We start from the raw sequence: 26,161 nt of genomic DNA, 5'->3' as shown, positions 1-26,161 counted from the left end.
TATATTTTGCACCATAACCAGTCTTTGCCTTACACTCTCTATATTTTAAATTGGAAGTATTCGTGATGAAAAGCATCATTATACAAAAAATAAAGACACATTTCAAGTCATTAAAATGAAGCACAAAGTAGTATCTTATTACATAATGTATCATATGTATGTTTGCATGCGTGTTATATAGTTGACTTCTTCATAGACGACCCGTTTCTTTTCCTGAGCCGAACTTTTATCTTCTGACGTATTTTAGCATAAATAGAAAGAAATGCAAATACAAAAGTTCCAATTGACACAGCCACGATAAAAATTATATATACAATGTGCATTCCACCTGTTAAAGAATAAGAAATATATGTCACAGTTAATATTTCGAAATAAAAGAAAAAATAATGAAAACTTTATTTTTAAGTCATTTTACTTCCATGTTTAGACCTCTATTGGGTCAACTTTATGTTTTACTTCAGCCATGAAAGTACCGGTACTTTTATAAAACATAAGTATATGTAGATAAATATATTGAACATGTTCAGAGTTTTATTTATTCAAAGTTTGATGTCAGTATTTGTCGGTCCTGTAGTATATTCAAGCTCACATGTTATTATGACATTAAAACAAGAACTAACATCCTTTGATATCTATCCATAACGCTGAGCACATGAACACCAACTGTGAATGAAGTCACGGTAACATGTAACCCTTACCTAGGTGATTTGATCGATGCTATTCCATTTTAATATTTCAATTTGAAAAAAACAATCAAATATTAAATATTAAAAAGTATTTTTTAGAATAATAACAAGCAGTTCGAATATTTCATTTGAAGGAGAACAAATTTTTATACCCAATACAGAAAATATTCTGCTTGAAACTTGCCTGATGTCTCACTCCTGTCATCATGTAACAAACTGTTACTGTTGTTGCTGCCAGCACAGCTGTCCAAATATTTGTTAGAAGCTGTGCCTGAAAAAAATACAAAAACAATGTCAGGAAATAAAGAGTTCTTTAGAAAAATAAGTGTTACAAAAATACACAACTCCGTTAGGCAAAATCAAACAGGGGTTGTCAATACAAACTGACAACTTTTAACGCAAACATGTGTATTTACTTTTGGATTTTTTTTCTTTTCTTAATTTGTTTATTTTGTCTATGTATCTGTTATAAACAGAATTGATTTCTGTTTTTTTCGCAAATAAAGTTATGTAATTCATGAACAGAACAAGTAACTGCAATAAGCCATACTAAATATTGGATGTCTAGGAATTGATACATTATATTCACAACAACAACAAAAAATAAGAAATAAAATCCGAAACTGGATTTTTATTCCGATATTCAAAAGACTTTTTATGATAAACTATTTAGATTTATATTTTATAATGATATACCTGGTTTAAAGGAAAACCACACACAAGCATGTAGCAAATGTATTGCAATGTGCTAAAAACCCGTTAACAAATATGGCTTTCTTGGTCAGGGCGAGAACAAATTTAATAACAATCCATGTTTGGTAACGACATAATTAGTATCTCGCAATAAATCAAAAACAGACTCAAAGAGTTGTTCCTGGTTACAAAATGTAACAGACAAATCGCGTTATATATAATCTAACAAATGACATATCAGCCTTGGTGTTCTCATTCTGACCAGATAATGATATATATTACATGTATATCATACATTCCGTTCAAACGAACTGATTGACTTTTAAGCTTGAGTCCTTCTGAGAGCAAGAAAATCTTTATGAGACAATGATGTACCTAGACTACATTTTACTTACCAGGTGGACATATCGTTGAGGTAGTTGAGGTATAAGAGGTACAGTTTCCTGTGACTTGGTCACATTTATTCAGATTATGACACTTGCATTTGTTATTACATCCTAGTCCGTAAAAGCCATGTGTGCATGCTAAAGAAAGGAAAATAGTTGAAAAATGTATAATAGATTGATCGTAGACCCCGTTCACACTAGGACATTTTATCGATTTATACTAGACCGGATCACTTTAGATCGGTTTAAGGGCTAATGTGAACGCATTGAATCGATCTTCAATCGGTCTAAACTAAAACACCAAAAGAGGTAGTTTAGTTTGAATCGATCTAAAGTAAACCGATCTTACTTTAGATGTGAACGTAGAGATCGGTTTAAACTAGTACGCTTGAATCGAAAATAATATATGCGCATGTATAGCGGCAAAACTATCTCAGAGGTTAGTTGTTTAATCCATTTTTCTCTGTTAAAAGACCTTTAAAACAAACTGTAAACATGTTGTCTTCGCCATAGCATAGATTAGCGAAATATGTGTCTTTTTTTCTTATGTTAATTTTTTTCTTTGCAGGAACCGCAGTATTTGCGGCGTCGTGTTGTAACTTCGTTGCTACAGTTATTTTTTTCAAAATTAAAGAAAACTGCAATAACACAAGTTCAAAATTTCATTTTGTGATTCGCGAAAAACAATAATTTTTAATATCCAATTTTTTTTCCAAGTGTGTGTATCAGTGTATCAACACATGAATTTGATAAATTAGTTCTATTTATACACATTGTTTACAGTTTTACGGGCAAAAAGGTTAGATCGATTGCGTTTTTAATTGTTGTGTGAACGCAGTGGTTTAGATTAGACCGATAGAGATCGATATGATTATAGATAATGTGAATGCTAACTGGTTTTATTTAGATCGATAAATTAGATCGATAAAACAAAAATGCTAGTGTGAACAGGGTCTAAGTTGGACCTTTTCGTGTCAATATAAAAAAATATTTAAGAATATAAATAGAATAATTTAAATGAAAATGCAACAAGCAAATTACATTTTCTTGATATAATATTAGACTTATAATTGCAAATACAAGAAATGTGATATGTTTAATAAACCTGAAGGTTGATTAAAATGTGCTTCGGGCGCATGAAGTTTATGAAAAAATATCAAGTGTTTAATGGACTGTTGTACAGTTAGTTGTCTACTCTTTTGTCTACACTTTTGTACAAAAATAACCATTAGACTTATAATCCTAATCTTGCCATCCAAGTTCAGAGCTATATGGCTGATGTAACTGACGGAAAACCATATCTGCTATAGCCATTGAGTGTAGTTTATATAAGATTTGTAATGTAAGATTAGTGCGTAACTTTATGTCTAAATATTTCAGATTCATCATCGTATTCTGAGGTACCAGTATATTTTGAAATTTTATATCGTAAATGCAAACCTTGATTACTGTTTATATGCTTCTCTCAACCTTCATTAACATGACTTTATCATTATCGAATTCAGTTAAGAGAGACGCGAACATGCATTCTGTTAAAGAACAAATTACTGGATATTTTGACAATACTCAGCTACCTCTTATTTGTTATATTTACAAGAAATCTACCCGGAAATTTGTGTTTAATTAAAGTCAATTGTGTAAAGATGTTAATATAGGTGAAAATACACCTACTTCATGTAATTGCAGTAATTCCGAATATATTTATGGACCCATTTCCCATGTTATAACAGTAGATCTTAACATCTTTCAAGACCGAGAGTTAAAATCATTCCTCTTATTTGTTATATTTACAAGAAATCTACCCGGAAATTTGTGTTTAATTAAAGTCAATTGTGTAAAGATGTTAATATAGGTGAAAATACACCTACTTCATGTAATTGCAGTAATTCCGAATATATTTATGGACCCATTTCCCATGTTATAACAGTAGATCTTAACATCTTTCAAGACCGAGAGTTAAAATCATTCCGCAGTAAAGGACCTAAATATCGTCCCCCGTCAATTATTAATTGGAATGAATGTCGTAATATCATCCACGACTCACTCCATACTTACTGTATGAAATGGATAAAACGGGAAAAATCTGACAAAAAACTTTGGACTCTTTTTTTAATTCAGTAATGAAAATAGTTGATATACGTATTCAACATTTTAAAGATCATTTTACTATTAACAATAACCACAATAAACCTATTTCTCGTATCAAACATAAACTAAAAGAACTAGCCAAGGAATATGTTTTTGTCCCCGCCGATAAAGCTGCTAATAATATTATTATTGTTTGACGTAAATTTTACATTGAGGTTCTGAAAAAGGAAATCACCAATTCACCAACATTCCAACTGACTCCATTTTCAGAAAACGAAATCTGTAACAAACATAAACTTTTAGCCACCGATTTACAAGCAGAGCCAAATACAATGAAAGTCCCAACTATGTATTGTCTTCCAAAGCTACACAAAACCCCTTACAAATATAGATTTATTTCGTCTTCAAGCCATTGTTCAACTACTAAATTGTCTATTCTTCTTACCAGCACACTTGGTACAATTAAAAACCTGATAATAAATTGTTCAAATAAGGCCTTCGAAAATAGTGGAATAAATTACTTTTGGAGTGTCAAGAACTCGTTGGAAGTACTTGATAAATTGCATGCTTATATTGGTGATTTTGAATCTGTTCAAAGTTTTGATTGTTCTACCCTGTATACCACATTGCTTCACATTCTCATTAAGGTTAAGAAAAAATTCACACACCTAATTAAATGGGCATTCAAAAAATCAGAATGTGAATATATATGTTCAAACTCTTTTAGGTCATTTTTTAGTAGCAATAAACAAAAAACTATGTTTATTGGACATGCTTTGATATTATATATGCCCTTGAATTATTACTAGATAACATTGTTGTTCGCTTTGGGGATTCCGTATATCGTCAGATTATCGGAATTCCAATGGGGACTAACTGTGCACCACTTATTGCGGATCTTTTTTTTTTGTATTGTTATGAGTTTCAATTTATGACAAAAATAAGCAAAGACCCATCGAAACAACATCTGATAAACAAATTTAATAATACTTTTAGATATTTGAATGATATTTTGGCTCTCAATAATGACGACTTCAGTATGTAAATTAATGAAATTTATCCTGTTGAACTTACTTTAAATAAAGCTAATACTAACAATGACCACTGCCCTTTCCTCGATCTTGATATCTATATCACTAACGGAAAGCTGAATACTAAAATTTATGATAAAAGGGATGATTTTTCATTTTCTATCGTTAATTATCCCTTTTTAGATGGTGACGTTCCCTTGTCACCATCTTACGGTGTTTATTTATCTCAACTTGTACGATTCGCTCGTGTATGTAACAATGTTTTAGATTTTAACGAGAGAAATTTATGTTTTACTGAAAAATTATTACACCAGGGTTTTCGATATCACAAATTAGTCAAAACATTTACTAAATTTTATCATCGGTATAAATTATTATTATTACAATTTTTCTATAGCGCTAAATCTGAAACAATATTACTCAAAGCGCTTTACATCACATGTTAAACGAAATATACACACAGTCAGTGATAAAAATATAAAACATGAACACACAAAATAAATATTTAAGTGTTAAAACTTTTCTAGATAAAAGGATTAATAATGTGGAAATTTTAACAAAAAAAGTGGAATATATATATCAATGAATCAAAATAAAGTTATACTGAACAAAGTTGGTAAAATTAAATAGCCAAAAAAGTCTAAAATAAGATTGCTATTAAAAATTATCAAATATAAGTTAAAAATTTGAAAACGTATTCAAAAGATGAAAAAGGAATATTACCACGTAAAAATATAATTACTGAAATGAAAACATATGTGTGCTACTAAAACATACAATGTACATATTATAAATGAAACATATCTCCAGTTAAAAGAAAGGTTCGATAAATCAAAAGCAGGCTAACGTCTATGGCACAATGTATCACAGAAACGAATTTAAGGGATTAAAAATGCTTAATAATAATAATAATAATAATAATAATAATAATAATAATAATAATAATAATAATAATAATAATAATAAATAATCGGTATAAAGACATCATTCGTAAATATAGCTCAACATGTAGACTTCTTATACGTTCAGGTATTTCACATCCAATTTTTTATGGAAATATTCTTTATAAAGCACAAAGGTGTCAGTATTCACCTCAGAAACTTACAACACCTTTGAACAGACTTATTAAGAAGGGATACAATTACGATACTGTTGTCAAGTCATTGAAGATTGCATATTTTGGCGATAATATTGAGTCACTGATAAGGTCTTTGCATCGGAACTAAACACATTTATTCTAAAAACAGTTATTGGCATGACACGGGTTATTTTCTTCTCATATATGTTATGATGGTATGATACTAAACCCCTAACGGGAAGGATTTCAAATGAGCCATTTCAGGGAGATAACTCTTTAAATCAAAATTTTACTGTGCCTGATGTTCATAGGATGAAATCATAATCTTTCAGTCAGTTTAATTGAAGTCTGGAGCTGGCAAGTCAGTTAACAGCTAGTAGTCTGTTGTTATTTATGTATTATTGTCATTTTGTTTATTTTCTTTGGTTACATCTTCTGACATCAGACTCGGACTTCTCTTGAACTGAATTTTAATGTGCGTATTGTTATGCGTTTACTTTTCTACATTAATTAGAGGTACAATGTACATGTATAGGGGGAGGGTTGAGATCTCACAAACATGTTTAACCTGTCCCAAGTCAGGAGCCTTTGGCCTTTGTAAGTCTTGTATTATTTTAATTTTAGTTTCTTGTGTACAATTTGGAAATTAGTTTGGCGTTCATTATCACTGAACTAGTATATATTTGTTTAGGGGCCAGCTGAAGGACGCCTCCGGTTGCGGGTATTTCTCGCTACATTGAAGATCTGCTGGTGACCTTCTGCTGTTGTTTTTTTATTTTGTCGGGTTGTTGTCTCTTTGACACATTCCCCTTTTCCATTCTCAATTTTAACATTATAAAATACTCAAAACACAACATAGAAAACTAAAGACTACGCACTATTAATCCATCTCGTCCAAATAAATAGAATACATAAAAAAGAATACTGTATTCTTGATGTTAAGAAAGGCAAAATCATTTTCCATTGTTAAAATTTTTGAATCTTACTTTCATTACAGTAGACTCCGTGTAAGCCAGGTCTACAAAGACAGCAATAACGTTTATCACAGTATGCATAATCAGGACAATTGCACATCTCTATACATGTATCACCACAAAAGTTCTTAGGACATATCATAGAAGTACATCCTGCACAGTCTGCGAATAAAAGAAATATGATTTTACGTAAGTTTACTTACAATTCACCAAAATATAAATGTATGTGGTTCTTTAATTAAAGCGAACATTTCAACAACATAGGTTACCAGCAAAGCAATTATGAAAAATTGAAATATCATTTTTTTCAAAAGTAGGATTATTATTTCTGTTACACTGCAATAGTTTTACCTCTATCTGACTTGCTTGTCAATAATTTTCTCAGTCGAACAATGACTTAAAGAACATCCATGTCTTAAATTGATTTGACGGATTATGTATCAATCCAGTACTCACCAACACAAGTACCGTTTTCTTCTTTATAGCCTTCACAACAAAATGTTTTCACCTGTTGCATTTGTATGTTCCTGTAATCAGTAAATTTACTTTTTGAATACCTTAAATTTTCGACTTGAAGTAAAGAAAATCATCCTAGAGACCATGATTGAAATTTTATGTCAACACTTATACTACTGGGCTGGTGATACTCTCGGGGAGTAAAAACTCCACCAACAGTGACATCGACCCAGTGGTTGTAAATAAACTCATTGCTTTTTATAATTAAAGTTATCTTTTAAGAATTTGCAAATCTTTTTATACCTTATACTTTTTGTCAAACGTATGAGAATAACAAAATCTTCACAAAAACTTAAAAAAAACCAACAGACTTTAATAAACGTCATTTAAATTATACAATACACTTTTTAAATGCAGAGAAATCATTGGTATTTTTTTACTTAAAAATGTTAGTGTCTGCATTCAATTATTTAAGGATTGAAACAAACATGGCTTTTAAAGGTAAAAAGTTGTTCAGAAATATATATGAGTAAAACAGAAAATTGACAAATATCTATGTGTTGCTTGTTTATGATTGGTTAAACGAAGAACGATCGGGAAACACATTTTAGTCTACATATTTGTTTTTTTCGTTATTTTTTTGTACATAAATAAGGCCGTTAGTTTTCTCGTTTGAATGTATCATTTCAGGGATTTTTTATAACTAATTATGCGATTCGGGCTTTGCTTATTGTTAAAGGCCGTACGTAACCTGTATTTGTTTATTTCTGTGTCATTTGATTTCTTGTGAAGAGTTAAGGAAAAAAAACCTGCATTGTACATATGTACACCAAGGATACTATCTATCAAAAGAACAACGCACAGACAAACAGTCGACAAAACACTACTCACAAAACTCACTTATTGAGTAACATGTAACTATTGTATTAAAAAACTTCTCCTTTTAAATGTAAAAACGGACCATACTTTTTTATTTTAACATTCAGTTTGCACTAGGGCTTAGAATCTACATTATTATGCAACAAGTATTTTCTTTTTCTTTTGTGGTGTTGTTACCAAGGTTATTTTGTTCAGTGTAATAAAGTTTTAAATAATGTTGCAAATAACCAATCGTCTACAATAATTTGTAAAGATGTTTGATATAAGGAAGAACATTTTTATTAAGGGAATCTCAATTGCGTCTTATTAATGAGAAAACTCTTCTGGTGAATTTTTCGGTTTTTTTAGTGGAAATGCTTATTGATACATGAAGCTCAAAGCCTTCCATTTTAAGTGGCAAATATTAGGATAGGGGTTTGTGGAATGTTCCATCCAAAATACAGATTTACACCCGTTACCAGTTGAGTACGTTTTTAAATAATGTTTTTAAAGATTGAAAAGTTATTACACTTACATTGTGATCATTTCCTGTCTTTTGCAAACACCAGGACCATCCGCTAAACGGCATACTGCATTTGTAAAAAGTAAGACAGAGACAACAAAACTGATCATTCCAAATCAAATGTTCTTGTTACTTTTGATATCAACATAACCATGTTTATAAATTTTAATACCAAATAAAAACTATTAATTGACGTAGAATAACATACACACTTTTAAAACAAGGAAATTTATATGGTCACAGGAAACATTCATATAAATGTAAAGTATGATTTCCGTTGCATTGAAGTGCTAATCGAATATCCTTCATATATACGATGAAGATCAATCGTTCCCATGTCAACGAGGTAAAATGCGTTCATTGGAATGCACTAAATCAATATAAAAGTTCCTCAACTGTACTTCAAAATACAACCTTACAGCTAAAACTCCGTGTTGAAGACCGTACTTTGTAAACTTCTGCCACCTTTTGTATGCGATTGTGTTTGGAATTCTTTCTATTTGCCTTCGGGTTTTTTTCGGTTTGGTTTTGCTGCGTTTGATAAAACGACGTACATGTAGAAACATATGCGAAATGGAAAGTGAAAGACACTAAAGGGACGTCAAAACTCATAAATCTTTAACAAGCTTACAATGACATTGCACAAATTAGCAAAAAAGACAGTTCATAACACAAAAAAAAAATAAAAAACTAAAATCTGCACAACGCGAACCCCATCAAAATCTGAAGGTGATTTAATGTTTTCTTGAAAAGGCCATCTTTCGTTTGTACAAATCATAAATTCACATCACATCCTTGAAGTTATGATTGATTGCAGACATAGTCAATTTGGAACAATTGATATATTTTAGTTTGTCATTAAATTTATAGGTTTTTGCTTCAACCATTAATCATTAGAGTGAAAGTAACATCCTCTTCAATCAATTTTGTTTTATCACATTTGAGTAATCTATTAATTGGAAGAGTTCAATCTCTCATTTATCTCAAAGAAAACATTAAAAAGAGAAGTCAGATGCTAAAGGTATAATGAAAAGACCAAAACAAACAGACAATGTCATAGTAAAAAAACTTCAAACCACCAAACGTCAATCAACGGCATACAAAATCCAAGGACTAAGCATAAGAATATTAGCAAAAACAAGGACTACTATTGGGCGCATAAGAGAGGAAAGCAGATCCTGCTACACGTGTGACGCTAAACTTTTTTTTTTAAACTGTAAGGCAATTGATCTTCTGACACAATAATACAAATGTATGTGTTATGAAACAAGAAATGTCTTCTTTTCATTTTTATTTTAGATTGATGCAAAAAAATCTGTTCTGCGAACAATCAATATTCAAATTGTGTATCTTTCCCGAAAAAAGATGTAATGGAAAAAAAAATTACAAAAAGTTTTATAAATCAAGCAAAATGTTGCTTTTCTCAATGAAAGAAAAAAAAACATAAAACAGACGGCAATACATTTATTATATTCCAGTCAAACAAATCTATTCAACACTTTACCCCTTCTTAATAATTTATTACAGACAACCTTTTTTAGCCGTACTATATAAATAAATGTTTTTGACGAATTCTTGATTTGCTGACGTTCATCGTTGTTAATGCAATTATAAAATGTAGATTGTATACTGTATAGTCAAAAGAGTTTTTTTTTTTCGTTTAATTTTCATAGATGTTTCCTTCCTCAGTTGTTGTTAGAAGTGTAGTATATGGATTAAGATAATCACTCCCACTTACTGCTGATTTTAGTAAACTACAATACGGATTAAGGTAATCACTATCAGTGAAATATAGAGTTTGCTGTGTCAATTGATCACAACTTCTTGTGTTTAAACTTTTCATCTCGTTATCTTGTTCAAGTGATATGCGCCTCCTGCTAAGGTTTGGCAAGGACAAACACTTGAAGATTTTACAACCTCTTTTTGGATTTAAACTCGCAGAAGCATCAGTACTATTCTTTGTCATCATCCTGCCTTTGAGCTCTGTTAACTGTAGGGGATGCATAAGACTGTTAGCATGTGATGGCACAGAATATATCGGTTCTTGGTGTGTTTGAAACTCTTCAGGGCTAATTTCATCATTTGAATGCATTTCACCATAGTGACCAATCGGATCTGGTATTTTGTATCTCTCTCTTTGAATCCTTGAAAAATGTATTACTAATGATATGCATGCTAACAATATAATCACGACGGCCAGTAAAATTACAGCAATGACGATAAATTTGAACCCTTCTGTCTTTTGAGACGTGTTTCCTGCAATTGTATTAAAGTATTTCAGATAAAGCTGATATTAAACGATCAAAATAGCCTATTTTTTCCAGAAAGTGATTGATAACTTTTTAATCTAACTCAAGTTTCATAATTTGTCAGCAGGGATTATATCATATTGCATTTTATTTATTAAGCAAACCATGTTGAATTGGCCCCATATCTAAATTCTATAAAGATCTGAACATCACTTGCTTTTCACGCATGTATTTATAATATACTTTGCATACAATGATGTTTACTGGAAGCAATATAATGCATTTTGAAACCATAAACAGCAAATGTTCCAAAGGGATCTAAATGATAGTTGTACCTTTGTTGTGCTATCGAGAGCTCAAAACTGTGTTAACCGTAAATTGTAAACTTTGCAAATGTTCTAGCTGTTATTGTATAAGCTCATCTTCATTGAGTGTCATGCCATCGAAACTTGATATATGATCGAAAAGGAATGTGTTTGTAAAAACTGTCTTTCAAATACTTTAACTTTTAGAATTGCCACTCCTTCAAAATCAAACAAAAAACATATGGCTTTTGATTGTTGTGTTAATGTCTTTTTGTGCATCAAGCTTTCCTAGTTTTTATGAGTTCTTTCGTTTGATCTCAATGTTACGTTACTTAAATTAACATAATAAAGCATTACAATATGGTCTTACAGATGCTTACCAGGTTGGATCAAATTTAAAGAACAGTTGCCTGTGACTTGATCACACTGTTGATCGCTCTGACAAATACATTTGTTTCTACATCCTTGTCCGTAATAACTAATGTCACATTCTAAAACATGATTAAATGTTTTCAACAAAAGTAATTATTTAAATTCAACATTAAAGTTTTACTTATTATGACATAGCTCGTCTTCTTTCAAATGTAATTTTGATAGCTAAATTAAAAACACTACTATAGAAGGTAACAAATTCTCCGATTAAAAACAATTTGGTGTATATAATTAATTAACATTATTTCAGCATAAAATAAACATTTCGAGGCCAATAGTTTTCAAAAACAGTCGGCTACCTAACTACAATTGATGTTTTGTGGTCTTTTTATGATATTGGCAAACGCCAAATTTAATTACCTAGCTTGACAGTTATAAAACACTGTGTTGTCAATTTCATAATTGATAAAAAAACAAAAACAAGTAGTGTTGAAAAGAACGTGTAAGCGCGTTCTATGCAAAATATCATTATGGTTTGGATTTTATAAGTCTTTCGACAATACTTAAATTGAAAAAAATTGACATTCAGTTTTTACCCATGAAAACACATTCTAAACCAGTCTTCCTAAAATTAACCAGATAAGTATTCACCTATAATGTCAGATGTACAGCTACCTGATACCGGGTCGCATGTCTGCTGGGTTTTGCACGTGCACTTTTGTCTACATCCAGGACCATAAAACCCAGTTAAACAGGCTAAATTAAATTCAAAATAAATTCATAAAATGGCTGTTATAAATATTTGCTTAAATTCACAGTTTCATAGTCTAATGTACATACCTTGGGATAAAAGTAATGTTAAGGTTAATTTAATAGTCATAACTAAAATATAAACGCTTATAATAAGATTGTGAAAACTAAAAAACACTAAGTACTTATTTTAAAGGTATAAGAAGGAAATTCTTAACCAAAATCAAAATTATTTGATACTTGATTTTTCGATTTTCTGTTTATTGAATGTTTCAACCTAATAGGAACGATATAAAAATAAAATCGAATAAATCTGCAGATGAAAATCTTCTCAAGTTTGTTAACAAAACATACTTTTATTACATAAAAATCCATAGAAACCGGGTTTGCAAACACAGCAATAAAGTCTCTCACAGTATGCATTTTTGGAACAATCGCACTGCTCTACACATGTATCACCACACAAATTATCTGGGCACTCCTTATAGGAACATTCTGGACAATCTGCAGAAAAAGACATGTTAATTAATTTAAGAATAGCACATCGTCTGTCCTAACAAAAAGTTATCATACTATTACAGTGTCTCTAATCATGTGGCATGTAATGTCCCTATGTTGACTATAATATATTCGTTAATTTTCTTTTTACCAAACAATTTATTTACCTTAAAACACAATACAAATGCTTCATTTTGTATGGAAATCTAACGAGGATTTCATATATTTTAAAAAGAAGGATATTGTTACAGGAACAATTCTAATTGATTTAATCAATAGCGTTTAATTCTATCAGTAACCTTTGTTCAAATAACGCAATGCACCTATTTAGTTTCAATATATTTGCACACCTTTCGGATGTGTAAGTCTTCAATGCATTAGACTGTGAACTTGACTTTGTTTTTCAGCTTATCAGATTTGACCATCACGAATGTGAACTCAGAATTCGTGTCTGACGTATCAATTAAACTCATCATAAATATCAAGATAGGCAGAGTTACGTTTCGTCTACAATCGACTTTTTGGTGATGGTTGAATCAAAAAAAGTTTAGTATGAAGTTAAAGAGCATAACGGATACAAAATTCCAAATTAATATGTTGCATACCACTGTTGTTTCTATTTACCATATTCAGCTGATGTAAATAAAGGCAACAGTAGTATATATATATTCGTGATCTAAAGTCGTAAATCAATTCAGATCAAACAAATCTGATTTACAAACTAAATACAATTGAGAATGGAAATGGGGAATTTGTCAAAAAGACAAAAACCCGACCAAATAAAAATACAACAGCAGAAGGTCACCAACAGGTCTTCAATGTAGCGAGAAATTCCCGCACCCGGAGGCGTCCTTCAACAAGAGAGCCGTGGTGTAGTGATTAGTGCATCGGACTACTAACACAAGGGTTCCTGGTTCGATTCCCGTTTGGGATGAAAATTTCAGGAACTCAATTTTCGGCTCTCCCTTGACACCATTTGCGAGTATGGTCTTGAGGAAACGATGATAGTCCGTCGGACGGGGACGATAAATGGCTGACCCGTGTTAAGAGAGAGCCATATCTCTTGCACGTTAAAGACACCCTTGTAGATTTCGAAAAAGAGTAGGCTAATGCCGCTACAAGGCAGCACTCGCACCCGCAAAGTGGAAAGGGATTAATATAAGTTGTAAAACTTGTTTCCCAATCCTCTATAAATAAATATGTTTAAACTAAACTGGCCCCTAAACAAATATATACTAGTTCAGTGATAATGAACGCCATACTAATTTCCAAATTGTACACAAGAAACTAAAATTAAAAAAATACAAGACTAACAAAGGCCACAGGCTCCTGACTTGGGACAGGCGCAAAAATGCGGCGGGGTTAAACATCTTTGTGAGATCTTGACCCTCCCCTATACCTCTAACCAATGTAGAAAAGTAAACGCATAACAATACGCGCATTAAAATTCAGTTCAAGAGAAGTCCGAGTCTGATGTCTGAGAAGTTACCAAAGAAAATAAACAAAATGACAATAATACATTAATAACAACAGACTACTAGCAGTTAACTGACATGCCAGCTCCAGACTTCAATTAAACTGATTGAAAGATTATGATTTCATCATATGAACATCAGGCACAATTCTTCCCGTTAGGTAAAGCATAGGGAAACACACCAATTATGAGACGAAAAGGAAGAAACAACAGAAACACTGACGTGCATCAAAAACAAACCTCAACATAAATAGATATGAACTATTTGATAACAACTGCACTATTCCCGACTTGGTACAAGACATTTTCAGAAAAAAAGTGGTTTGAACCAGGTTTCATGGTTAGCCAAACATCCCGCTTATATGGCAATGTTAATTTATTGCTTGAGTAACAACTATAAGGCGAGTCATTTGTGAGTTTCAAATACTTACCAACACAGGTGTCATTTACTTCTTTATAGCCACCACAGCAGAAAAGGGTCTCATTTTGCACTGTATCTGTCCTGAAATTAGTCAGTGACACGTCAATAATAGTTTACCATCGTTTTTTTTTTTATCTGTTTGTTAAAGACATGGTTATAACAATCGATACCTACCACCTTTGTGCTTATAATATGTAATTTATGTGTTGACATAAACAAAAACACAATGTTCTAATTAAGCATGTTAAGAACATAAAAGAGTATATTTTTCTACTCTACAAAAAATATCCCTTTTCATCCCGACATGCTGATTCAACGATGTTCAATATTTGACATCTTGTTTGAAGTTTTGGCAATAAAACGGCATACACAATTATATGTTTTGCTTTAACGTGTATCAGTTATGATTATCTTAACTGCACATGGAATATATGTGTCCATGGAAAAGACACAGGAAAATATAATAACTAAATTGACAAATATGATAATATGCAAAACACACTTACATTTTTGACATTTGTTCTCTGATGCAAACACCTGGACCGTCCAATAATAGACACATCACACTTGCAAAACATAAAATTGACGCCACAAACGGTATTATTCCGTATATAAGTTTCATATTTTATATTGAAGTGTTCTATGGCATTGATAAGTGTATAACTGCATTCAACTATTAATAATGTATGAGTCAAACTCTATGCATAAAGCAAAGGGAAGTTTTTTTTTCCAATTTTCAGGAAACACCAATTATGGATGATTGTCAAATCAAATATTGTTGATTTTCTAAGATGTTTTCTATTTTTCAACTTTGTTATGAAACCACTTCATAGTGATAAAAAGATATACATATGCATATGAATATGTATGAAACACCTTATTATGTATTAAATTGAATGAATATTTTGGTATTCAACGTTCATTTGGAAATATGAAAACACCATATTAAACGTGAACATGAGTTACTCTCATGAACATGATGAATATGTACCATTTTTTCAAACAGCAGTTCACGCTCAGAATGCAATTCCAGCATCGAGAGATAGCATTATGTCAATCTAAGCTAACAATATTTGTCTTAATTGTATGTTGATGAATATTATCTTTATTCTATAATCGTATTTACAATGCCACTATGAGATTTTCGAGACGACAAAAGAATTTAGAAGAAATTAATGCTACAATGGGACGATAGCTACGGTTAATGGTTTTTGATTTGGAATATTTTTTTTTTTATATCAAATATACTATCCCAATGATATCTTATTCAGACTGGTTACAGCATCAAATAATGCAGTATGTCAGTAGTCTGACAATTTACATATTGATGATGCATGATAAGTCAGTACAACGTGTCACAGTCCTTAGCTGTCTATGCCATTACCAATGTTTTTGTTTTTAATTTAATCTGTCTTTCTATTCAGGATTTGGGATATGAACAGCGATTAACTAGCATGGCCTCTATTTAATTGCATTGATGAAGCAACACGACAGGTGCAACAAGTCAAACCCGATTTGCCTACTCTTGAATACAGCACATCAGATCACCTCAGTGTTTGATGGATTAGTGTTGCGGATTAATTGTTTTTAAGCAGTTGAAGGTTTTTTTTGTTGGTTTTTTTGTAGTTTTAGGTTCCGTTTTTTATATTGAAATTGATGTGTTTTTCATTTACATATTTACCGTTTATGTCTTCAGTATCGTCTACCGTATTTGCGCAGCTAAAGTTTTCAAACGGAAATACTATACTATGCAATTCAAAAACAAGAAAATATGGTAGTATTGCAAATGTCAGAGCTAAACCAAAGCACGAGGATGTTAGAAGATGATTCGAGTTATTTAGACTGTTGTGTTAAAAAATGTGATTATAAAAATATAACATACAGATCTTTAAACATATATTTTTAAGGAAATTACACAATTGTTTGTTTTATAAAGTAACCGGACGGTCTGTTTGTTATACTGACTTGCATGGTGGGACATGTTGTTACATTGTTGGATACATGTTCTTTAATAAATTGCTTCATTAAATTTTGTAAACTGAGGGTTAGGTTGCAACACCCAGGAAACATCTGCACACTCGAAATATGTCGTAAGCAAATTAAAGTTTCTGTGATATGCCGGACTCGTTTTTCTATATGTTAAATAATTCTTACTAATGATAGATTCTACGCTTTTACCAGTGAGTTCCTTCTGCCATTTGTAAAGTTAAAACCATGATGTTTAAAACTTAGGTTTTATATGTATAACAATTGACTAGATATTATGTTCTTTGTATCTAGTCTCTTGAATAGTAAACAGTCAAACTTTTGTTTTGTTTATTAAATTTCAAATTAACAGACACATATATAAATATGTGAGCTTAGAAATTGTTGATGAAAAGGATTATAAAGAGCTTAGAAACGGGGAAATGCGAGGCTGTGGCTATTCACTGTACTATTATTGTCTTTGTACTGCAATCTTAAACAAAATTTTCAATGGTTGTTTAATGCGTTCAGCTTATTTATTTGATTTAAATATTGGGGAAAATCACTTTTCAAAAGGCCTCATATCATGCTTGCGGAGAAATATACAACACAATGAAATGTACATATTTACCTCTTGAAACTCACACTCGATGGTAAGCGAAATCGTTTGAGGATGGACTTAAATATCAACCATAATAGATATAGGAAGATGTGGTGTGAGTGCCAATGAGACAACTCTCCATCCAAATAACAATTTAAAAAGTAAACCATTATAGGTTAAAGTACGGCCTTCAACACGGAGCCTTGGCTCACACCGAACAACAAGCTATAAAGGGCCCCAAAATTATTAGTGTTATTATTATTATTCATAAGCATGAAACATAATGATTTATAGGTTGCATACAAAAAATATTAACATATGAAATGTGTTTTCCAATTATTTCAAAAGAGACAGGATTGAGTCGATCCACGCATCGTTGTATCGATTGGAAACAAGAACAAGTTGAAGAGGTCGTATGAAGAATTAAATATTATTTCGGCATTTTCTATGTAAATATTCATGAGGAAACGTGATATCGGGTCAGTGGGTGTATATGACATAGAAATATACAGCTGTCAACGCATTTTGACTGCTAAAATAGAACGTATAAATATATGTACCAAGATTGTGTACAATTATCCAGAATGTGACGGCGGTTGTCAGGAATATGGTATTATACAGGAAAAAAGGCAACAAATTCATAATATTATTTTATTTGACAGTGCCCTGTATTCTATTGACTGGCGTATTTGGTTTTATTGTTGCATCTGATTGGTTTTTAAACTGATTCGTTGTCGCCACTGACGGGTGTATTAATAAACGTATCTGATATATTGTCTCCGCGCACTGCTCTAATAACAGGCGTATAAGATTCATTATCGCCACTGGTTGGTCTATTAACATATTTATTGTGATCACCGACGGGACGACTATCAGCAGACGTATTTGATTTATTGTCGACACTGACGGGTCTGTCAACAAACGTAGTTGATTTATTGTCGCCACTTACTGTTGACATAGATTGTTTGTCTACACTAATTAATGTATTAACAGAGGTATTTAATTTATCGTCACCACTGACTGATCTTTCGATGTATATGTTTGAATCGAAGCTAGTTGTAATGTTTTCTGCATTCTTTTTCAGTGCACTATAAGGATGAAGATATCCACTTCCGATGATACCTGGTCGCAGTAATCTGTTATATGGATGAAGATAGCCACTTCCTGTAGGTTGGTGTGAATGATGTTTCAACTTGTAATAATGCCTCACTTCTTTTAACGTGTTCAACTCAGTGTATGGAGCCTTCATAACATCTTTATTGAATAGGTTTGGCAATGAAAGATATTTGTGCATTTTTGGAGATCCATTCGGATATCTGATCTCAGGTACAATGTGGGCGTCTCTTATTCTGTTCGGTTTTATGGTTGGTAATGAATGTGTTCGCTTGAGTTTAACGACATCTACAGGTGTGGAATAATAAGGTTCTCGTATGCGTTCAAGTTGTTCGAGTTGTTCCTCTGGAATTTCGTCATAAGGATTTATTTCATCATAATGGCCAGTTACATCTGTAGTTGTAGCTTCAACTACTCGGTATTTCTTTCTACCATTCCTTGAGATAAATATAACTATCGATATAAGTGCTACGATAATTATCAATAACCCCAATACGATAGTAGCAATTAGGATAAAACTGAAGATTTCTGTTGACTGGCGAGTTTCTGCATCTGCAATATAAGAAAAGGGCTACATATACATACTAACTTCAGAGATCAATTTCTTTTGAAATATGTGTAAATAGGTACATTTAACGTATATTATTTGTGTCTGTAACGCGCGTTAATCATTGCTTCATATTTATTGTTATCGAAAAAAAATTGTGTCTGTTAATCAAACAATTATGAACTATAGGTTGAACAACAAATTTGAAACAAGTAATTTAATATCTTATATTATAGATTTTACCTAAATACTCCGTTTTGTTTTCCTTTTTTGAAAAGTAATAACTAAAATTACTAGTTGCGTCTAGTATAATTGAATGTTGTAATTTTATGAGTCTTTTATACCTTATCATATGGTATGGATTGGGGTCATTTTTGAAGGCCGTGCATCGTTCTTTCGTTTTTAACTTTATATTTTTTGGTTTGTGATAGAGTAATATATCATTGGCAATCAACTCACATCCTTTTAGATTCTAACTAGTGTTTAAAGATAATATTCAAATAATGGTCAATAAAGACTGACTGTCAGAGTAATTGCATGAACATATTGATTTTTCAAAACATAAAAATTTAAATCGTGTTATATTCTATTTTCAAGGAGACAATATTCATCTTTTTCTTCTCTTTCAAAATACCTAATGCAAGTGCGTCCTCTATAGTTGTCGAATTGCTCAAATGGCATTGGCAATCACTTTCATTAACTGAACATCTTGGATCTTGACAATTACAGTTTGGTGAGCATGTAACATTCGAAGAAGTTTCTGTAACTGAAAAAAATACATCTACTTCTTTTAATTTTACACTTAAGCAATGAGATCAGCATGATGTATTAATAGTAACAACGGTGCCATCAGTAAAGTTTTCACGGCAAATGCAAATATACAATTTGGTATTCCTTAATATAAGATATATAAATTATAATTATGCAATTTAAATTCGGTGTTCGCTGTAGACCCAGAATATGTTCATGTTCCCACAAAAAAATTTCATTCACTGCTTTAAGACGTTTAAATACACCTATATACCCTTGCTCTGGGTTTTCCTTCTATATCTTGTTTTCTATATGTTTCAATTATTATGACAATGACTGGTTGCCAGTAAATTTTATACAAGGCACCAATAGATTTTTATAAATTACCTTCTGCACATGTGTCACCTGTCCATCCGTCGTTACATACACATGTTCCTGTAAACCGGTCACAAATTGAATGATTCGAGCACAAACAAGTGTGCATACAACCCTCGCCATAATATCCTTCCGCACAAGCTGCAAAATACAACGGTTACAATTAACAGAGGCGTGCACAATAGAACATGTATGATGTTAAAATAAATTTACTAGTAAAATAAAGGTGGGTGTGTTTTTATGTCTTTGGTTGGTTGTTATGTCTACAACACATTTTGTCTTATTTTTCAATTTCATTATCACTATTCTACATTATTTGACGATTTTTCGTCACCATTTGCCAATTTTCAGACATTGATATTATTGTATTTAATATATTTCTAAGTTCGTAGCTAAAAAATCTTTCCTGAATATAAAACTGTAGTATATGCAAAAAAGCCTCAGTCAAATTTGGCAGAAATTTTGAAAGTTTTCATATATTGTTTTTCAACTTTGGATTTGATTTACAGTTGAGGTAATGACGTTGCTACATGTAACGTATATGTTATTTTCGCAACGTCAAACTATGACATATCGGAAAAAGGAGCATTTTTCGATCGATCTTCATCGTTCAAACTGATTTAAATTGAAAACGAGTGCATGAACCTTTCTTTTTTAAAACGACATTTTGCAAGGAGATTATGTGGACTAAATTTTGCAAAACTGTAAAAAGTGCATTTTTTTTAATTTTGATAAATATACAGCAAATAATTACGTTTTTTCCTCAATTCATGACCATTTGATAAATATGACCTATTTTTTAATAAAAAATGCATACATTTTTAGGATACTTATAAAATACAGAAATAACCAATTAGTAACAAAAAACAATTTGTGTTTATCTGTTAAAACAAAAAAAAGTCGGAAATGGAAATACGGCCAGAAATCCGAATGTGTAGCCAATATACAAATTTGCGACCCCAAACAGTAGCACAGATTTAATCAGGCAAAAATAACCTATATAGAAATTTTCATCAAACTGTAAATACTGGATCAAAACTGTATCGTATGCCCTTAAGTGACCATAAGTGTAATGCAGACGAAGCTCGCATAGAAGATTTAAAAAACTGTGTCTTCTCGCATTCATGCTTATTGTGTTAGTCTAGAGTATATCGAATAAGACATTTCAAACAATCATGCATTGAAAAACAACTAACGTGTGTCACATGATTGTCCTGTAAATCCCTTGTTACACACACAGCATTGTTGAGGATGACAATGAGCATTATTTGTACATTCACATTGTTTTACACATCCTTCTCCACAAAATCCTATTGGACAGACGATGTTGGTACAATCTGTACATTCTGCAAAGATATCCATAATAAAAACTATACAGAATGACAAACGTGACAAAATTGTTAGTATTTTCTTTCGTGATTTATACTATGAAATTTTATTTTTAATATGTATACACTGTATTTAAAAGACTGTATATGTTATATATATAATTAACACTTAATACTTATAAGTTTGTATCATAATCTTGATGTGGATATAACTTTATAAATGTTTATTTAGAAGTAAAATTATATTTGTAATTGTTTATTCAACTGTGTATGCCTCGATAACAAATCATAAAAGATTCCTACCTACACATCTGTTATTTGCAGCTTTATATCCAGCACAACAGAAAAAATCTATAATATCTACCTCTTTATTGCTTGCATTTCTTGCCCTAAATTATAAAATATATGTGACAAATATATAACAATTAGCTGCCAATGTATTTGGTAAAGTGCAAATTGATGTCGATTTACTTGAATTTTTATTCTTACTTTATAAGTCAATAATTCAAAAAAGGACTTTATGAAGATTATTCGGTTTATTTTGTTTATAATATGAAAGATATTTGATTAATTTATTTATTTTCCGAAAATAACTATTGAATCTTTCTAATTCGTATCTTTTTCGGGTTAATCAACATAACGTCACTATTCAGTCTCACATCGTAGATAAGTGAAAGTTTCAAAAACTATGATCCCTCTCCATTGCAATTTTACAGACGGTTTCTTTTGTCTGCTGCTGTTTTTATGCCCCACCTACGATAGTCACGGTCCACTAAACATAGAAAATGATAGTGCGAGTGGGGCATCCGTGTACTGTGGACACATTCTTGTTTTGTTATTCATTTAGGCTGTTCAGAGAAAAGCCGGATATATAATATGTTTATGGAATAAATAAAGATGACAAAACTAAGCTGATGGATTTGCTTGCTGAATCATACATTTCAAGACTGCATGTATATGTTATTGATAATGAATAGTATGCTGTTTTAACAGGATATTCATCCCTTTAGCAGAGTGAAAATGGAACTATTCTTATGACTTATTAATTTTGTTCGCCAGAAAGGCAGTTCACTTTAATGTTATTTATTAGATATCAGCTTTATCTTGAAATAATTATTATTATTATTCAGTAATAAAATTATTAGTCACAGTAAAAACAATGTTAAACGGGAACTGGCGGGATTAAGAGGTTTTGATCCTTTCCTGAATTGTACGTCGGGTTCTATTAAGGGCATACGACACAGTTACAGGGCAGGCAATTATGTTTTTAAAATGCCATTTCGTTTGTCTACGTGAGATGATTATGTGTGCCAATTTTCATGAAAACTTAAATAGTGCATTTTTTTAAGTTTGATAAAAAAAAAACAGCAAAAATTGTTGTTTTTTTTCTACATTCATGAAAATTTGATAAATATGAGTCATTTCTGAAAAAAAGATGTATAAATTTTTAGGATTCTTATAAGAAATAATAATTTAAAATCATTTAACAAAAAATAATTTGTGTTTATCTTTTAAAACAAAAAAAGTTATGTCTGTCGAAAGAGAAAATACGGCCAAAATCCGAATTTTGACCACATTTTACTAAAAAAGAAGGACATGAAGGTATATCTTTTATTGCATATTTGATTTAATTAGGTAAAAAATATTCTATATGGAAATTTTTATCAAAATGTAAAAACGGGATAAAAACTGTATCGTATGCCCCTAAGTCCTGATAATCCATGTACCATATTGATTTACCATAAGTGGCCGATTCTGAATTGGAGTCAGTTCGAGATTAACTGTTTTATGATAACTCTTCACTCTCCTGGCAATTTGGGGTGATGCGAATATGAGCCGATGTATTTGGGAATCATGTCTTTCGTTTTCTTAATGTTTTTGTTTATCTTGAGGATTTTAAGCATGCATTGTCACCAATGGTGCACAGACTTGTCAATTAAATCGATCACTTCGACATTCTGCTATTATGACAGATTTCGTAATTTGTTAGGAATGGTGACCGTTATTTTCACATAAATATTTCGTTGGTTATACTTTGTCTTAGTGATTCTTTAATTAATTATAAAAAACGATTACACAGCATACAGATTCTTTTCCTCACATAACATTTTAGTAACTTTTATAATTTGTTGATCAAATATTTGTGTCTCCTTTTTACATTATTTTTTTGGAAGTGGACTTTACAAGTTTAAATAAATTGTATATACATGAATCTACTATTCGATACGAGGAGTTGAACGATTAGTATTTATGTGTACTTTACATATCATCTTATTCATAAGTAGTCTAAGCTGTTGATTTCCGGCACTCAAAAATAGACAGTTGTCTAATTTATAAAGTATATTTGGCGAAATAAAGTGTTACAAATTTTGCATGTTTTGACAAATATGTTACTCATGGGTCTTATTAAATCTTTCACTGAGAAATCGCATGCAAACAAAATGTTGATTGATTATCGATGAGACGTTGATTCAAAATGTTCAAGCAGATCTTTATCGACGTCGGCCTTCAACTATGAATAAAACTAATAATGTATAGCAAGATATAAAAAAAATGTATAACAGTTCCAACTAAAATATCAAGGGCTTGATTTGTGGAATTTTTTTTTACCTTTTTCTTATTTTCAAACTGCACTGAGACAGATATAAATTGACCCCACTGACCATTTTAAATTTTCCTTTTAGTTTTGTACAATAATGTATAGTACATACAAAATACTATCACTAAATAGTTGCTAAATGCTTAAGTAATTTGGTGTTTCTCGGAGAGTTGTCTCATTTTAGATCATACCATAACTTCCAGTTTTATGCATATTGGTCCATTATTGAAATGTACAAACATATGTTACCACTCACTTTTTAAATCGTTTACAAACATTTTGTCCTTCTAGACTTCCACAGAACGGAATCCACAACAGAAAGCACAACAAATATACATTTTTATACGATACCATCACGGAAAGATAAATCGCCATTTTATTTCTAACCGATTTTTGGTAAACAGCCAATTTTTAGAAAATCCCATTTTCGATATAAACCCAGACACATATAGATTTTTTTTTGTATATCCTTTGTTCAAGTGTATGAATTGAATATTGAACGATTGAACTCAATTGTTTCCGTTTTCTCAAGTGACCATTCAGTGTGATAACAATTGTCTCCCATAGCATATATATATACATTATTTTATATTGATAAGTTTGCACCTAAAAAAGGAACAATTCGGTATATCGAGACAAATGATGGCGAAAGATCTGGTATATGATCATGAAATTCAATGTAATTAATTGTAATTCTTCTTCAAAGCTTGTGTTAAACTTCATAACGCGGAACAAATCCAACAAAAAATGTCTGTTAAAATGATTCAACTTTCTCATTAATATTGTGCAATAATATAAAGACAATAGGCAGTTCATAAAAAAAAAACGAAAAGCACAACACATGTTTTTGGGATTCATCAAAAAACACGTTACACGTAATGGTCACATTTCAATATATTAAAATTAAGTTATTCAGGTCTCAGATAAATTTGATACTGTAACTTTCCCGGCTTAGAGATATATAAGACCTGAATAACACATAGAGTGTTGTTAAGTATTTAGATTTATAATAATAAGATAGTTGGTATAACTTTTCTGAGCCTTTGTACAAGATCTAGAGTATAAGTAAGAATTTGAACATCAACATTTAATGAAGCTATTGGCCTATAGTCATCTAGAGATTTTGGATCATTATTTTTAAAATTTATTGAAATTGCTTTTCTTTTTTGTTATTTTGACAGGTTTATTGTTATATGAATATTTATATATCTTGGATAGTATTAGGGCCGGTTTGGTCATAAAGACTATGACTCGGAACAGTAGAAAAAAAGATTGCTATGGAATGGGCAAATCTATCAAAATATACATGTAGCTGTCGATAAAATGTATTACACAAACTCTATCAATTTTTTCAAAAGACCATTTGTAAAAAAGGAAAAACGTGTGTTTGATAAGATTGATTTGAAGTTTATAAAATGAATACGTGAAAACTGCCACTCAGTAAAAGACTATCAAAGGCAACTATTTGTTTACATCAAATATTTAAAATTTTACTTTTTACATATATTTTCATACATTCAATAACAAACAAGAAGAAGAATTTCTTTGATAGCAGTAAAGTAACTGGATAAAAGCACCGACGTAGGTATTTGTAGTAGAACGGTTATTAGAGGCCGAGATGAAACAATATCTAGTTGTAAATTTATATGTGTTATTTTTGTTTAATGGATATACCCTTTTAAATTTGCATTTGAGTTTATTTTTTTAAATTCAGTACTGTCTGACTGCTTTGTCGGCCGTTACGATTTGCAATACTTTTTGCGTATTACTTACTTGTTTTGTTTTTTTTTATTTCTAAAATTTTATGAAAATAATTACTATTTTCAGGCATTCATTAAACGAACAAGTGTCATATTGACAGATTTTTCCCGTGAACAATAATTTCATTATCAATAGGATGGCATATGTGGATTAGCATCTTAAATGATCTGTCGATCCTCTTTCTAATTTGTTTTCGAGGGTGGTTTATATGTTGTGCCTTTTGTCAAAAAGTTATAACCTCCCGGTCTTTAAAAAATGTTCGGGTACCCCGTAATCTAGG

The 26,161-nt window shown here is 31.1% G+C and overlaps 2 protein-coding genes across 2 annotated transcripts; both read right to left on the bottom strand.

The window, feature by feature from the left end:
• Positions 1-832: 832 nt before the first annotated feature.
• LOC134727371 (multiple epidermal growth factor-like domains protein 10) lies at positions 833-8,943 on the bottom strand. The gene is made up of 5 exons (XM_063591746.1): positions 8,786-8,943; positions 7,393-7,463; positions 6,949-7,098; positions 1,775-1,903; positions 833-957 (listed from the first exon to the last, which is right to left on the bottom strand). Exons 1-5 carry the CDS (start codon positions 8,881-8,883, stop codon positions 833-835), a joined length of 573 nt encoding a protein of 190 aa, XP_063447816.1. The 5' UTR covers positions 8,884-8,943.
• A 9,136-nt stretch (positions 8,944-18,079) lies between these two features.
• On the bottom strand, positions 18,080-24,510 carry LOC134728330 (protein draper-like). The gene is made up of 6 exons (XM_063592906.1): positions 24,377-24,510; positions 21,825-21,910; positions 21,390-21,539; positions 20,206-20,334; positions 19,703-19,834; positions 18,080-19,073 (listed from the first exon to the last, which is right to left on the bottom strand). Exons 1-6 carry the CDS (start codon positions 24,493-24,495, stop codon positions 18,127-18,129), a joined length of 1,563 nt encoding a protein of 520 aa, XP_063448976.1. The 5' UTR covers positions 24,496-24,510; the 3' UTR covers positions 18,080-18,126.
• Positions 24,511-26,161: the final 1,651 nt, after the last annotated feature.

This window comes from Mytilus trossulus, chromosome 8, assembly GCF_036588685.1.
Source record: "Mytilus trossulus isolate FHL-02 chromosome 8, PNRI_Mtr1.1.1.hap1, whole genome shotgun sequence".
NCBI classification, from domain to species: Eukaryota; Metazoa; Mollusca; class Bivalvia; order Mytilida; family Mytilidae; genus Mytilus; species Mytilus trossulus.
Note: the sequence above shows the minus strand (reverse complement) of the source record. Positions and strands in the feature narration are given on the sequence as shown.